Source organism: Xenopus laevis, chromosome 2L, assembly GCF_017654675.1.
Source record: "Xenopus laevis strain J_2021 chromosome 2L, Xenopus_laevis_v10.1, whole genome shotgun sequence".
Classification (NCBI taxonomy): domain Eukaryota; kingdom Metazoa; phylum Chordata; class Amphibia; order Anura; family Pipidae; genus Xenopus; species Xenopus laevis.
The window spans coordinates 146,711,153-146,727,908 of NC_054373.1; the positions used below are offsets into that span (position 1 = coordinate 146,711,153).

The window sequence follows — 16,756 nt, forward strand, 5'->3', positions numbered from 1 at the left end:
GAGTAGTGCAACGTACCAACACGCAACCATTTGATCTTCAAGTCTATCATCCTTCTCGGCAACCTCAAGGTGCGTAGAGAACATAATGTTAAACATAAATGTTACAATCAAAGCAAGGGGGTATATGCATACGTTTTCTTTCGATTTTCACTTTTTATTTTGATTCTTCCTAAGCTCCTAATCCTTGCGCTGCAAATGATGGAAGGGGCCCCTGCAGCCACTTGTGCCTTATCACATACAATCAGTCCTTCTCTTGTGCCTGTCCACATCTCATGAAACTGTCCCCTGACAAAAAGACTTGCCTTGGTAAGTGTCTTAAACACTTCTCATACATTTGGAATGAATTCCAACAGTAGCTTTAGTACTTTAGTGTGTTAAATTGTACAGATTCAAATAGTGCTTTAATGTACATGTATATAGTATCTGTCTAAACTGATTTTACAGTTATACTGAGTAAGAAGTGTGCTATGTAACATGGTCTGCCTATTAAATAAGAACTCAACAACCGCCTGTATAATTTTCTTGTTTCTATTTCCATTTCTGATTGGACTTGTTAGGAATACCATTGTCTGTTGGTGTAAAGATCACTTGACAAATGGGCTATATAGATCCCCATAGAGCCCATGTTTAGCTGTGAAACTTATTTAGGGCAACTGCTCTTAGACCAGATTTGGGTCCATAACTGACCCATAATATATATTAGTGAAAGCTATAATGCTACTACATAAGCAGTAGTTTATAGATGTTTCTTTTAAACATGTATGCATCACAATTACTTCATCTTATGGTTTAATAGCACAGGTGACTGTACATCTACGACTACGTCATATTTTTGCTTACTTATCATGGATCGCTAATATCATTATATAAACTGACTGTACTCTCGCTCCCCCATGTGGTTCCTTTCAGAATTTAGAAATTTCCTGCTCTACGCTCGTCAGATGGAAATTAGAGGGGTAGATATCGACAACCCATATTACAACTATATCATTTCCTTCACCGTCCCTGATATTGACAATGTCACCGTGGTGGATTATGATGCTCTGGAACAGCGCATCTACTGGTCTGATGTGCGCACACAGACTATAAAGAGAGCATTTATTAATGGCACAGGAGTGGAGACTGTTGTTTCTGCAGGTAATAAATGGAATAGTGATAATCCCATTGTATGTGCTTGTGTATGTATGTGTTTCTTTAGATGTATATGTGTGCATATAAGGGCTACTATCAAACTGTTTAAAAAATCGAATTGCTGCTCAACTTTTTTAAGAAGCAGAACAAGCAATTATCATAGGGCCGCATGTGAAGCCACATGTTCTATCCAAATCAACCAACCAAACTTCTTTTGGGCCATCTTTTTCTGGGTGCACTCTCCTTTTCTTCTCATCCTTGGTCTGTATCACCATTTGTGAATGTTAGCAAGACAAGTTTGCATATTCAGTGATTTTAGAAGGCAAAGCAGAGCCAGTGAGTGAGTGAGTGAGGCTACACTGACATAGAATGCCTGTAGATGCCACTTGGTGCTGTGTTTAGTAATATTAGAGATACATTACACTTATAATGTTTCCCATAACAGCCAATCAGCAATTATATTTTATCAGTCACTTTTATAGTGTCGGACTGGGATACCAGGGGCCCACCAGAAAACTATTACTACAGAAGACTATGGGCCCACTTTCTAAACTATTATTCCTCCTTTCCTTAACCTCTTTATTCTCCTAGTCTTTTATATCTACTTACTATATTCTTCTTGTATCTACTTATATTCTTCTTATATCTACTTCCTATATTCTTCAATTATTAAGCATTTTTTCCCCTAAAAGAAATAGGGAATGACCATGAAATAGGCTAAATGGTTAGAAGCAAGAGGCCAACTGGGCCCACCAGGAGTTTTCCTGGTATCCTGGTGGTCCAGTCCGACTATGCACTTACAAGTTAGAAAACAAAAGCAAACTTCTGACTTGTTGCTATGGGCTAAGGGCTTTCATTTTTTTTTTAAATTTTCATTGGCGACACACTGACAGATTCTGTTCAGGATTTGACAAAATCCCAAATTTTTGCTGGAGTCGAATTCGGGCAAATACTGAGTGCCTGGCCATAGCTGAACCTAAGTCATTTATGTTGTCTAACGTTAGACTATAGCCATTATATACTGCTATTATGTGGGTGATTTTGCTTATTTGCATATGCAAATCAGGGTTCAGTCAAATCTTTATGGTGGATTCTGTATTTTGTAAAATAAAAGAAAAACCTCCCAGTTATTTCCCTATAATGACGTTCTGTTGCTTGCTATAGCAAATTGCCTTTGTTTGACTTATTTACAGATCTGCCGAACGCCCACGGACTGGCGGTGGACTGGGTGTCTCGAAATCTCTATTGGACAAGTTATGATGCTAATAAAAAACAAATCAATGTGGCTAGGCTTGATGGATCATTTAAAAATGCTGTCATCCAGGGGCTGGATAAACCCCACTGCCTGGTAGTTCATCCACTAAAAGGGTAAGTGATTATATTGCACTGTGTGTTGTCATCTCCTTTTTTTATTTATTTATTTATATTTGCATTGACTTGGTTGGCATAGAAGAAGAAGGCCTGTAACGCAGTGATAGATTGTGTGCCCACCATGTCTACATTCTTTACTCTTACGACAAAATAAATTTGACATTTTTTTCAAATGTATAGTTTTATGGATTTATACATATAATAATTTGTTATATTGTAAGAAAGCTCCTTCAGTAACGGAGATGAGTCTATAATCTGTCTTTCATTTTAAAGATAATAATGCTTTAAATGATTGCTGGATTGGACACATGCTGTAGGGGTTTATTTGAGTGCCCATTTCATTACCTTATATTTTACAAGCCTTATAGAATAGTGACAAAAGTTTACAGATAAATTAGAAGTTGATTTTTTTTCTCAAGTCCACTGGGGCTGATAGTTCTGAAATATGGGACACTTTCCTGAATCGTAATCCTTCATGACTTTGTTTGGCTTTACTTGCGACCTTGGCTTTGGCTGGGTCTTCTTGCGGGGGAGGACTGCTGCAATTTCCAGTAATATGGAAATAAGCAGAGCCATCTGTGTGGGGGTGAAAGTTAAATGTGTGGAAATGGTTTATCAGAAATGGTGATAATGTCACGGAGTTACTAGAATGAATCCAAGAACTCGCTGCCTTTCCTTGCAAAATACGTTTACCTTGTGTCATTCAGGTTAAAGGTTTCTGCTTTATCCTAATTGCTATTTTAATGATGGCAGTCTGGATGGCTTGACTAATGTGCAGTATTTCCAAAGAACCAGCTGAACTCATACTTATGAACTCAAAATAAATTAAACTGAGCTCCTTAATTATTCTAAAGCTACCATTTCATTATTTACCAGTAATTCTGTCACAAAGCTGACTGGGCATACAGTAATTCTCTCTAGATTTAGTTGCTGCAGAAACAGGTTTTCATTATGAAGCTGGTTCTTTTGCTGAAATCCCAAATGTATGTATAAATATATATACTTTGCACTTGACTATAAATAGTCAAGTGCAAATTTTTGTCCACTTCCCAATCTTTCCACGAATAATTGTATATTCCTTAGAAAGGAGACAGGTCATGCTAATAGCTTTTTAATAGCTGGAGGGCTGGAAATTGTAACCATTTGTTTTAGTAGTAGGCATGTGTAGACTGTATAACCATATTTGAAAAAGAATCCTTTATCCTAAAGATCTTAAGCAGTTATGCTGAAACACTGCTTAAATTGTGCCCAGTCCCATGATCTAGTAATTGTCTTGGTCTAATAATTAAGACTGTCTAATGTAGGTTGCCAGTTTTCCCCTGGCTCTGGCTTTGGTCCTCTCTAATGGGAAGGAAAAATAAGCTTGGATGGTCCCAGCAGAATCTTATGAAACGTACTTTCCATAATGTCGATATAGCCTGCACTGAATGCCGAATGTTTGGTGGCCAAACGGTTGCTGCGGTCTACATTAACATTTTCCAAGGCATATTACTTTTGGTAAATGGCAATGAAACATGAAGATGCTATAAGACAGCCATTCCCTAAATAAGTTTAAAGGTTAGGCATTGGTTGGTCTTTATTTTAGAATGATTTATTTATTACCCTTGTTCTGTTGTACTGACATGCTCTTGAAATCATTGCTACAGTCTCCGTTGTTCATGCAAACTCTAGTTGGTGTTTCCACTAAAATAAAATTTTTGTTTGATGCCCCCTTGTTGCCTCGGTTTTTCTCTTTGTAAGTAGTTTCAATGAGTGTGTTGAAATTATGTTTTGTAAGCTATAAGTTAGTTTTCATGTACCTTAACCTTCGCTTAAATTCTTTCAGAAAGCTCTACTGGACAGATGGTGATAATATTAGCATTGCCAACATGGATGGCTCCGATCATAAAGTCCTGTTCACCAATCAGAAAGGACCAGTTGGTAAGAGCCTCCCATTAGTCATATTCTTCACATTCAAACCTTGAATCCTTTTGCCGAAACAATGCATGTACAATAAGTGGTAACATTAAAGCTTATCATAACATTTTATTATCGTAATATCACGTATTTAATTATCATTTTCCATTAGTGCATATCTTTACTTTTAGACATACTGTATTGTTTCACAACCTAATTATTTATGTGACTTAAAAAGAAGTTCTCTTGCATTGAAGTCTTGATCTATACAGGTATGGAACCTGTTATACAGAATGCTCGGGATAAGAGAAGAGAGAAGATTTCCGAATAAGGGGTCTTTCTGTAATCTGAATCTCCATATTTGTCTGCTAAAAATATAATTTAAATATTAATTAAAACCCAATAGCATTGTTCTGCCACCAGTAAGGATTTATTGTATCTTAGATGGCATCAAGTAGAAGGTACTGTTTTATTATTAAAGATAAAAAGGAATCATTTCAAACATTTTTAGTTATTTGATTACACTGGGCTCTATGGGAGATGACCTTCTAGTAATTCTGAGCTTTCTGGATATAGGATCCAATACCATGATAATGTTTTATCATCATTAGTTTAACATTTTGCGTTTTGTCCTGCAGGATTATCCATTGACTTTATTGACAGCAAACTGTACTGGATTAGTTCCGGCGCCAGCACTATTAACAGATGTAATCTAAATGGGACAGGGCTGGAAGTCATTGGTACAATGAAGGCGTATCTGGGAAAAGCAACTGCATTAGCTATCATGGGTAAGGAATAAGAGAAGTTAACTTTTCAAAATGTAATATGTTGTTTAATGTGTATCTCAGTGGAATGTTAAAATAATCTTAATGGCTGTTAGTAGTTTGGTAAATGTAGCCATAAAATCAGAAAACATTTATTCTGGGAACCCATCCATGGGCCAATGGTTGTTTTAGTTTCCTTCAAAACCAATGGTAAACATCAACCTGTATTCGGGGCTCTCAAATAAGTGGTTGAAAACCCGTGAATCTTGGCTTTTGATGCTAGGGCCACACCAGTGGCAAAATCTGAAATCCACTGGCTGATTTCAACCATACCGTGGGCAGTAGCCTCCTCTCTTTTCTGCATTGAATCGGCTCAGTGTAAACAGACTTGGAGGATTTCTACGAAGAACCACGGTAGTTTCTGCATCTTGAGCCAAAATCCAGCAAAGTCTGTTTGCGCTTAACTAATTCAATGCGGGGAAAAAAGGAGGCTACTGCCCGCAGTAGTGCTGAAATCAGCCATCACATTTCAGCTAGATGTTTTCTGCTATCATCATATTGATAAGATGGTGGTGCTGCTGAATACACAGAGAAGCCTCTTACTGGCAAACATTCTGCATATTCAGTAAGTCAAAGAATTTGGTACAGCAGCCCCAAAGAGTAAAATTTTGCCTCAAATGGCTTAAATATCTCAATTACTAAGTAGACAAACTTTACAAACTTCATAAACTTCAGTCTCTGTGTTACTTCTGACTTTACTGATTTTCTACATTGTAGGAAACAAGCTGTGGTGGGCTGACCATGCCTCTGATAAGATGGGCACCTGTAATAAGAAAGATGGCTCAGACCCAAGGGTCCTGCGCCAGAGCACCAACCAGGTGATGCACATGAAGGTTTATGATGAAACGATACAAACTGGTGAGTGATAGGAACATACAAATATAGCTGCCGATATAGAAGGGTTTTTATGTTCAGTGTATTAGCCTAATGGTGAATATATAGATGGCTTTACCAGGGTTGTTGGGTTCTTTACATTATTGTGCACTTATTTATATTGTTTTGGGGAAAGGAAGATGCTGCCAGAGGTCTACCCTTCTGCTACCTATGGCCAGCATTTCTGTAATCTAAATAGGCCACGAACAGTAACAGGAATAAAACCATATTATCTGGGAAAAAATTTGCCGGACCATGGACATGTATTTTAAATTTCATCCATTCTTTTTAATTTGTTTAGGAAGTAACAACTGCTCGGTGAACAATGGAGAATGTTCTCAGCTTTGTCTACCAACCTCTGAGACCACAAGGTCCTGCATGTGCACTGCCGGGTACAGCTTGAAAAGTGGCCAAAAGACATGTGAAGGTAGATAATGACATTTTAATGCTGTGTTTTTACTGTAAAAGTTTTGCAGATGTTCAGTTGTGTTCCAGATGACTGTGCTCTTTGGGGGCATAGGCATTTGCGACGTCTTCTAGAATCTGAAGAACTGTTGTTCTATATGTCAAAATGGCATGTCATTGCTCAGAGGTAAACCTTGTATAGTGCCAGCTATATATCAATGCAGTGCTTTACATTAATTTAGAATAAATTCTAAATAATTAAACCAATAAAGTTTACAGAATAAAAATAGGATCAGATGGCCCTGATCAGTAGATAATGCATTAACAAAGAGCAAAATATGTTGACCTTAAAAAGTTATCCCTGGTATCATAGGGTCAGAAATTCCTTTTGCACCAGTATAGCAGGAATGTTTAAAAGGAAAGTATTGATTGCTATGTCATTCATCCCACCACCCCTTGATTTGGTGGTAAGCCAGAACTTTTCCAGACAGCTTGCATAAACTCACTCATAGAATCATACTGTTTTTCCAGTTTGAAGATGTGCAAAAGATCTACCAATGTGTCAATGCATTTACTACCTGAATTACCACATTTTTTGAATTATAAAGTAGTAGGACATTGATAAGCTGTAAGGGTAGGCCATATTTATTAGAACACAGATGCTGTTTTACAAATACCTGTGCTATAGGGATAGTTTTGAAGCTGATATTTACAAAGCCCTGAGTGCAGCAGTGGATAAGAAGTTGTCTAATTGCCTAGTAATCGTCTTACTGTAAGTGTATACACCTCTAAAGAAATTGTATTGCTGTGCTTGTGTTCTCTCAGGGGTTGGCTCTTTTCTGCTGTACTCTGTTCATGAAGGGATACGTGGAATACCTTTGGATCCCAATGATAAATCTGATGCTTTGGTTCCTGTTTCTGGTACTTCCTTGGCAGTTGGGATGGACTTCCATGCAGGTAGGAATGATCCCCAACTACTGTTCTGGTTTCATGTTCTCTTCAAATTAATTTTAAATGTAAAGTAATATGGTGCAAGAGTTGTCTTGTAGCTGAATGTTGATCTTGTTTACATGTTTAAGGATTGTATAATTTATGCTATATGGTACATTAATTTTAAAGAGGGCTTGTATTTATTAACATGTATTTATATAGCGCCAACTTTTTTCGCAGTGCTGGTATGTCAATAGTGCTAGAATATAAGCTCTATTCGTACTGGGGTTCCTGTAATTGTAAATAACATTTTTTCAGTTCTTCTTTTTTGTTTCTTATAATTAACTATAATTCCTTAATAAATTGTTTTAGATAATGACACAATTTACTGGGTGGATATGGGCCTCAGCACCATCAGTCGAGCCAAGAGAGACCAGACCTGGCGGGAAGATGTGCTTACAAATGGAATTGGGCGAGTGGAAGGCATTGCTGTGGATTGGATTGCAGGTAGGTTAATAATGAGTTTAAAAAAATGCTGTAAACTGACCAACTGTCACAATTCTGTTTCCAATTTGCCAAATAAACTGACTATATAAATTGTATAGAAAGACAAAGTTTGGGTAAAATGGAAGTACAGTCAATTCCTGACTTTACGTTTTCCAGAGGACCAGGGGGAAACATAAAATCCTGCGAAAATGTAAAATGGGGACATAAAATCGAGGTTAATAACACAGGAAAATGCTGCATTGAAATTCTGGAAAACTGGCTTAAAATCTGGGAAATGCTCAATTTGAGATGTATTTGGACAAAAATAACAACAAAAAGTAAAATCCAGGAAAACAAAATAAGGGAACATAAAATCAGGGTTTGAATGTAAAATTAAAAATCAATCGTATTGCTGTCCACACACCCTGCAGTCTAAAATACCAATCTTGAAGCACATAAAGCATACACAGTTATTAAAAGTCACAGAAGCCATAAACACGGAGATATACCTATTTCATGTAGCTATATACCTGTGATACTAGCGACCTGTAGCAAAACAGTACATGGGTAGAAGCCATAGATCCTTATAGAAGAGCTTAAAAGACCACCTTGTGCTGCTGAATATTGATGCATCTGAGGGGGGCAATAATAGTATAAAATGAGGCAGATAGCAATAGGTAAACATGTAATGTATTCTCACAGTGGAAACTTAAGTTGTATAAAATCTCAAGTTATTGAAGTTGTATAAATAAAGCCAGGAGGATATTTTCACAAATGAATTGACCAGTGAGAGTTTTTTTGGGGCTTTATACCTTTTAAAACAAGGGTCCCTAGTGGCCAGAATAATGATTGAGTGCTTTCTTGCTTCTGTTGATTAGGAACTTTATGGCTACATATGGCAAAATGTCAAGACAACTTTTGTATTGCCATATTTTTGGTTAATCTTGCCCTTTAATAATCACTATGAATCATAAAGGTAATGAATTTAAATATACTGGACCTTGTATCTTGGTTTGGTTGGTTTATATCTTGATGTCTGACCCTTTGTTTTCAATTAAGCAACAATAACGTTTTTTAAAGATGATCAATAATAGGGCCAACATACTCAAATTTTTTTTTCTTGCATTGTTTTATGTGAGTGTTAAAATGTGGAGTGTATGTTTTATTTGCTTTATATTGCACCATTTCTGAGAAGTTACTGCAGGCTTAGCCAGCAGGTTAATGCTGACTATATAGAAGTCGACCAAGTTGGCAGCTTATTGTACCATGTAATGTGCCAAATGAAGGGCCTACCCGACCAATGTCTGGCCAGATATTGATCAGGCAGGTTTGATCTTCCCATTGGATCGAGTTGATGCCGTCCTTGTTCTGATGGTCTACACCACCAGCAATTGTGATCCAATCATTGTCCCTTGGGCTAAATGAATGGATCAGCTCAGTATTACCCACCTCAAGGAGGACATACAAGTGAAAGTTCTGCTCGTGTGGCATCTGTGCCAACAAGTGTATCTTTACATGTATGTCCACCTTTAATCTTGCCTAATGATTAATGGTCTCACCACAGGCTGATCACACTAACCAGTTATAGTGACTATCCCTTCCTCACTAAGGAGATAAATATTTTTCTCAACATATATATGTAACATACAATCTTTGATTTAAAAGCTGTCATTTTGAAAACCACACAGTGAGTTGATACCTGAATTCCATGGTTATGATTTTTGATGCCCCTTCTTTTACAGGTAACATCTACTGGACAGATCAAGGATTTGATGTCATTGAGGTGGCTCGTCTGAATGGCTCTTTCCGTTACGTGGTGATCTCACAAGGATTAGACAAGCCACGTGCCATCACAGTTCATCCAGAGAAAGGGTAAGGGACTGGAAAGAATTACCCAGAAAAACATGCATTTACTTAAGCTTTGTGCCATATATATTCCAGCATTAATCAACATGTCTATTTGTTTTGATTTGTATTTTAATATATTGGCTTCTCTTTTAAAGGTATCTGTTTTGGACGGAATGGGGTCAGCACCCTCGCATTGAGAGATCTCGCTTAGATGGCAGTGAACGGTCAATCATCGTGCAAACTAGCATCAGCTGGCCCAATGGAGTCTCCATAGATTATGAGGTAGGAGAAATCTCATTATATAGAACACTAGCTGTAAAACCTCAAATGGCCCATTCCAGATCAATCCATATATATTAGAACACCTTCCTCTCCGCCAGTTATTCAGTGATTATGATCACTTGCCTGGAACCTTGGGCCAGGGATTAACAGAGAATTGCACTGACCTGGGTACTTCTGCTTGAGTACCAAGCTGCCTGCTTCTTCTTTCTTCTGTTGCCCGGGTCAACACATGCACAGTAGAGTGAAAACGTTTTGGTTTTTTTTGCTTAACGATTGGCTTTTCACTGTACTGTGCATGCGCACTCAGAAGAAGAAGAAAGAAGCAGGAAGATCACTTTGTCCTGTACTGTCAGAAGTACCCCCAGTTCAGTGCAGTTTTTTGCTAACAGAAGCAGGGATTTAGGTAAGTGATTCTAATCACTGGGGGCATGCCTAACTTTGGCACCCCAAATAACTTTACTTCTACTTTAAAAGGTCATTAGCAACAAGCACATCTCATTTCTGTATTATTACATAATTGTGTTAGCAGTATCCAGTATCCTTTTGTTCTCTGTACAGGAAGGCAAGCTGTACTGGTGTGATGCTCGCACTGATAAAATTGAGAGGATTGACTTGGAGACTGGAAAGAACAGAGAGGTGGTGCTGTCCAACAATAACATGGATATGTTCTCAGTCTCTGTCTTTGGAGATTACATTTACTGGAGTGACAGGTGAGACTTCACACATCTTGCCCCAAGTGATTTCAAATGCATTTCCTGATTACGACATTTATATTGCATTCAATTACTTTTAAGCCACTCTACACAATGCTCCAGGGTGCTCCTGGTTATAATACACCCTGTTAAAATGGAAAATTCTATCAACAGTAACTATAAGTAAAGAGTCAATAATTTGTGAATTTGCGTAGTTGTAGGTAACAGTAATGCGTGGGGGAATATTGTATGGGAGCACTAGACGTGTAGGCTGAAAACGAGCCTCTAATGCAAGAATGTGACGTCTACTTTTAGTTCTGATCTACATCCATAAAAACATAGTTAGAATTATGTTACGTGGAAGATTACTGAAATACTGATTTATGAGAATGTGTATTGCTATATTTTACAAAGTCAATAGAATTGTGACAGCTCAAGACTCGCCGTACCACACCGTGTCCCTACAATTAGCTCCGTATGCACAGCCACCAGCATTGCAATAAACCCCCTCAAACCTATCCAGTGCCGCCTGATTTGCTTATTTGGACTTATATTTAACAAACCACTATTTCTTATGTGACCATAACATAATTAATATCTGAATGAAAAGCATGAAACAGAAGGGTGATTTAGACAAGCTGTTGGCTGTGTCTTGAGATCTACTGATCACCAGCTAAAGGTCTACTGGTACATCCCGATCTACCTTCTGGACACCTGCTCTAATGATATTTTAGAGGTAGCATTAGCCTGTAATTTTCCATAATGTAAAATTTTGGCTTCACATAGATTCATTGTAGGGCCTATATTTGCAATTCTTTGTTCTTTTATACAGGGCAAATCTTAGGCAAAATGCGCTTTTTAATCTTCCACTTGTGTGTCTCACTTACAGAACTCATGCCAATGGATCCATCAAACGAGGGAACAAGGACAATGCTACAGACTCTGTGTCCCTGAGAACTGGTATTGGGGTACAACTGAAAGATATCAAGGTGTTCAACAAAGACCGCCAGAAGGGTATGTAGTGTTAACAGTGTCAGAATGTCCTTGCATTTACCATTTTTACAGTGCCACTTGTCACAGTACATGTTCATACAGCTCTTCTATAAAGCAAAATATACTGTAGTTATCTTATTCTTAAAGAAAGGCATAGAGATTCTGGGGTATGCAGAAAAGTGCAAAAAAGGAGGGTTGTGGGTGCACGCCTAAGGCCATATAAAAACATATTTAAGTACAATAATCCCCTGTCCTATTTTATGCAGAAAAGTGGCATGTGAGGCAATTTCTATTATTGTGCATATAATAAAGCCTTTTGGTCACTACCCCTGCACAATTCCGTTTTTAGAGCTCACTACCCCAAGGGTCCATCTATCAGCTAATGGCATTAGCCATTTTTAAGACTCTTGCTCTCTAAAATACCAAGGATCTCTGTAAAACATGCAAAATATGACTGTTGCAGTTAAGGCGAAAGGAGTAAATATGTTATCTCCATGAAATGCAATTCTGCATTCAAAGAGTATTATTGGGGGGATGGGCTGTCCACACAAATCATTTAGAAACGTTGCTGCAGTGTGTTTAAAGCATGTCCAACAAACTTCTGGCTCAGTTTCTATAAGAATTATCAGTGATGGAACTGAACTGTGGTACAGTGCTATATGGAAAAAAACTCTTTGGCTAGGCAGAATTGGCTACCTTTCTTCTTCTGGCTTCTGTCTATATTCATCCATCACCAGTGATTTTCATATTGGCTGTGCTAAATGGCAAGTGAGTGCACATTCCAAAGGTGGCTATTAACCCTTTCATAAGATAGCTTTGTATTTGCATTGCTTTTCTTTAATCTCTAAAATAATAAATACTGGAATGCATGTATGTGTCGTGGTATTGTCTGAATGTTATGCATTTAGCCATAAGCGGCCATACCTTAAGGTCCCCAGACTTTTTCACCCATGAGCCACAGTCCGATTCAGAGTATGGGAGCAACACAAGCAGAAAAATGTTCCTGGGGGTGCCAACTATGGGCTGTGATTGGCTATTTGATAGCCCCTATGTGGACTGGCAGCTTACAGCTCTGTTTGGCAGTACAGCTGCTTTTTGTTTTTAATTTTTATTTTGCAACCAAAACTTGCCTCCAAGCCAGGAATTAAAAAATAAGCACCTGCTTTGAGGCCACTGAGAGCAACATCCAAGAGGTTGAAGAGCAACATGTTGCAGGCCACTGGTTGGGAATCCCTGTCTTAAAGAAACTAGTGAAATCTCATCCAAAGGCTTCAGTTTTGAAGGAAAGTTATCAAGAAAAAAATAGTAGTGGATCAAGTGGCCACTTAATTTTTAAAAATAAAGATCTTTATTATCCCAGCTGGTATACATTAGATCCAGCCCAATAGGTCTTAATAGCTAGCAGCTTATTACACGTATTACATGCGATTCTTCTCTCATATGGGCCCTTGATTTACTGTTGGAGGAAAGGTTAACCACACTGTATCCAACCACAATTCAGATCTTTCAAATAACTTGGGCACCAATGATTGCTAAAAAGAAACTCTTTATTGATCACAATTTCCCAGTGGGTGCTGATTCAGATAGTATATGTTCCAAGTACTTTCTTACCTCAGTTGTTGTTCACAAAATTTCAGCTGTATTGTTCATACCACCCCAAAGCTAGTAATACCCAGCACTGTGGTCCCTTGCTAGATGAATCTCCTATCCCTGAGCCCAACTGCTTGAGTTCTTATACTGGCGGCAATGTACCCTGATCCTGCCCCTCACTCCTACAGTGAGCTATTACAAATCTACCCTTGCACTTGCATAACCTACTGGAACTTTTCTCCATCCCAGGCCCTTCAACACTCCAGCAAATGGGGATAAAAGAGGCCAAGAACATGTGGGCTTTCTTTTTACTAGGGAATCCTGCCACCCAATGGCAAAACACTGAACTACCAATGGACATTCTCCTCCTTCAAACTGTAAAACAGGCTCATCCTTTAGCTGGCCAAACCTTATCGGGACATGCCTGAAAAACCTTTACCATATATTTTATGCTAATGTTACTTTTTAACGGCAGCACCTGGGCTTTTTTGCCTTTTTGTAGGGGTGAGTGCACTAGTGTGTGTGTGTGTGTGTGTGTGTGTGTGTGTGTGTGTGTGTGTATATATATAACAAACAAGGGAAAGTTGTGCTCACCACTATTTTTTAAAACCATTAAGCGGGGGTGCAATGAGGGTGTGACCACAAAATACATATAGTCAACTACAAGAGATCCTCTGCACTCAACCCATTATCAATATATTTAAGACAGACATTTTGTGCATACTGCTACTAAAAAATGCCTTACCTTTTAAACAACACAGGGATTGTTTGTCCATATATTGCAATATATTTAAGCTGGCCAACTACGTCAAAGTCATCCCATATCTGGCCAGTCCTACGCTTAATTTTCATCTGATTCATTAAAAATTCTATTGCTTAATTATACATTTTACAAAGGGACTAAGTTTTACCTGCAACTTACTAGCTGCTTTCAAAGTAAAACTCCCAAACTTGGCTGCCCTTTTATTAAACACCAGTGGGATCACCTGACTATAGCTGGGAAGGGTGGGAGCTACAACATGGAGCTGGTCACTGCTCCTGTACAACTATAACAAACAAGGGAAAGTTGTGCTCACCACTATTTTTTAAAACCATTAAGCAGGGGTGCAATGAGGGTGTGACCACAAAATACATATAGTCAACTACAAGAGATCCTCTGCACTCAACCCATTATCAATATATTTAAGACAGTCTTAAATATATTGATAATGGGTTGAGTGCAGAGGATCTCTTGTAGTTGACTATATATTCTCTCTCTCTCTCTCTCTCTCTCTCTCTCTCTCTCTCTCTCTCTCTCTCTCTCTCTCTCTCTCTCTCTCTCTCTCTCTCTCTCTCTCTCTCTCTCTCTCTCTCTCTCTCTCTCTCTCTCTCTCTCTCTCTCTCTCTCTCTCTCTCTCTCTCTCTCTCTCTCTCTTTTTTACATTTTCCTGAATGCATTCCATCAAGTATTGCTCTTGAGAGCATTGTAATAGGATTATTTGGGCTATGAGCCATACCAGATAGTATCAGCTCACTCCTTATGAGCTTACACAGTATATATTTGGAAAATGTGAATTACCCAAAGAAATGTAGAGTGCTGTAACCTTCATATATCTACTTAATCTAGCATTCATCCTTACAGGGACTCTCTTCCAGAACATTTTCTGTTCTTCTTATATTGAAGGAGGTCCGTTTATTAACCATTCCTTTCCTCAACACGAGAACCGTATGCTATACTAATACTAGTATTTGCACAATAGATATACACATATAAAAGAGAGCGAGAGAGAAGATTTGGGTCATAGAAATACCCCTCCCCCCATGTAATTTATTTTGAACTCTTTCCATTAATTGTTCATTCCCATTGTATTGCTTGTGGGAACTCTTCTAATTTTTCCAACTTGCTTGTACCATTGATCACATGGGAAAAATTATCCTTAGTGCTTCAAGTGTTTTATTCTACTGTTGTAGCTTAGACCTGTGGCACATGGTGTGGGTTCAAGGTGGATTACCTCTTACCTCTATGTCAGACAACAGGGGTTGATTAGGGGAGTTGTTCTGCACACTGCTAAAGGCCAAAAGGTCTTAGAGAGAAAAATTGTGTTTGTGTTGCTCAGTTTGCTTTTGTATTTTACAGGAACCAATGTCTGTGCTGTAAACAATGGAGGCTGCCAGCAGTTATGCTTGTACCGGGGCAATAACAATCGTACTTGTGCCTGTGCTCATGGAATGCTTGCTGAAAATGGATTAAACTGTCGAAACTATGATGGCTACCTATTATACTCTGAGCGAACCATCTTAAAAAGTATCCATCTGTCTGATGAGAGTAGTCTCAATGCGCCTGTGAAGCCTTTTGAGGACCATGAGCACATGAAGAATGTCATTGCGCTCACATTTCACTACCGAGATAGCAGTCAAGGAGGGATACGCATTTTCTACAGTGACATCCACTTTGGAAACATCCAGCAAATTAACCACGATGGCACTGGGCGCAGGACTGTGGTGGAAAGTAAGATGTGGTCTCGGGTACTATTTTAAAGAGTAATTGGAATTTATTTTGTGGAAAAAGTAGGAAGTCAGATGTTAAGCATATTATCTTGTAAGATAATCTGTTCTAGATAACTAGTTGTAACTTTGTTACAAAGAAAATATAAGCAAGACCAGTAGTTTTCACATGTGGTCACAAAAATCTAGATTACATTTGTCTTCTTCTTTGGTACAAGTTAAGTGATCTGTATGATTGTGTTGGCAAATTAAAGTATGGAAATCCTTAAACTATAGTTGCCACTCATGCTTGTATCTGAAAAGCAGTACAGTTTGACATTATAATTTATTGTGAATAAAAGGTATAAACTTTTGAGGGTCCCATTGTAATTAAAGTATTGAGGAACATGGTCATTGGGTCTTTAGATAATATAGAGCAATAGTAAGCTACATTTCTTCTACTTGTTTGACAGATGTGGGATCGGTGGAAGGGTTAGCATATCATCGTGCATGGGATACCTTGTACTGGACTAGTTATACCACCTCAACCATCACCAGACACACTGTTGACCAAAGCCGTTTGGGGGCCTTTGACAGAGACACTGTTGTTACAATGTCTGGAGATGATCACCCACGTGCCTTTGTTTTGGATGAATGCCAAAAGTAAGAGTCATCTTCCATTTGTTTCCTCCTTGGAATGAATTGTGTGGTTATGAAAACCAGGAATCCTGTTATTTATATTTTCATATATGTGCGGATCTGTAATTTTCTAATTTAAATAAGTCTTTTTGTTGTTATATATCTATTGGTACCATCATGTAAGGAGTAGCTTAAGGCAAGTCATGGGAATCCACTTGCACGGCCCTCATTTGAAGACCTATTACCTAAGATCGGTTGAGGACAAATATATGTGCAGTGAATATTATTTATAGTGGGGGCAAGTACCGTTTTTGTGAATGCACTGCACAGTGC

The 16,756-nt window shown here is 38.3% G+C and overlaps 1 protein-coding gene across 1 annotated transcript in view; it reads left to right on the forward strand.

Annotated features, from left to right (window-relative positions):
* Positions 1-16,756, forward strand: part of lrp1.L (LDL receptor related protein 1 L homeolog) — a 189,981-nt gene that overhangs the window by 122,871 nt on the left and 50,354 nt on the right. Inside the window, 16 exon segments of the mRNA XM_018247455.2 lie at positions 1-69; positions 175-306; positions 910-1,137; positions 2,325-2,499; positions 4,328-4,422; positions 5,037-5,186; positions 5,940-6,080; positions 6,397-6,522; positions 7,326-7,457; positions 7,803-7,937; positions 9,659-9,788; positions 9,920-10,046; positions 10,605-10,756; positions 11,628-11,752; positions 15,438-15,809; positions 16,258-16,447. The exon segment at positions 1-69 is cut by the window's left edge and continues 176 nt beyond it. Of these exon segments, the coding sequence (XP_018102944.1) occupies positions 1-69; positions 175-306; positions 910-1,137; positions 2,325-2,499; positions 4,328-4,422; positions 5,037-5,186; positions 5,940-6,080; positions 6,397-6,522; positions 7,326-7,457; positions 7,803-7,937; positions 9,659-9,788; positions 9,920-10,046; positions 10,605-10,756; positions 11,628-11,752; positions 15,438-15,809; positions 16,258-16,447 (2,479 nt within the window).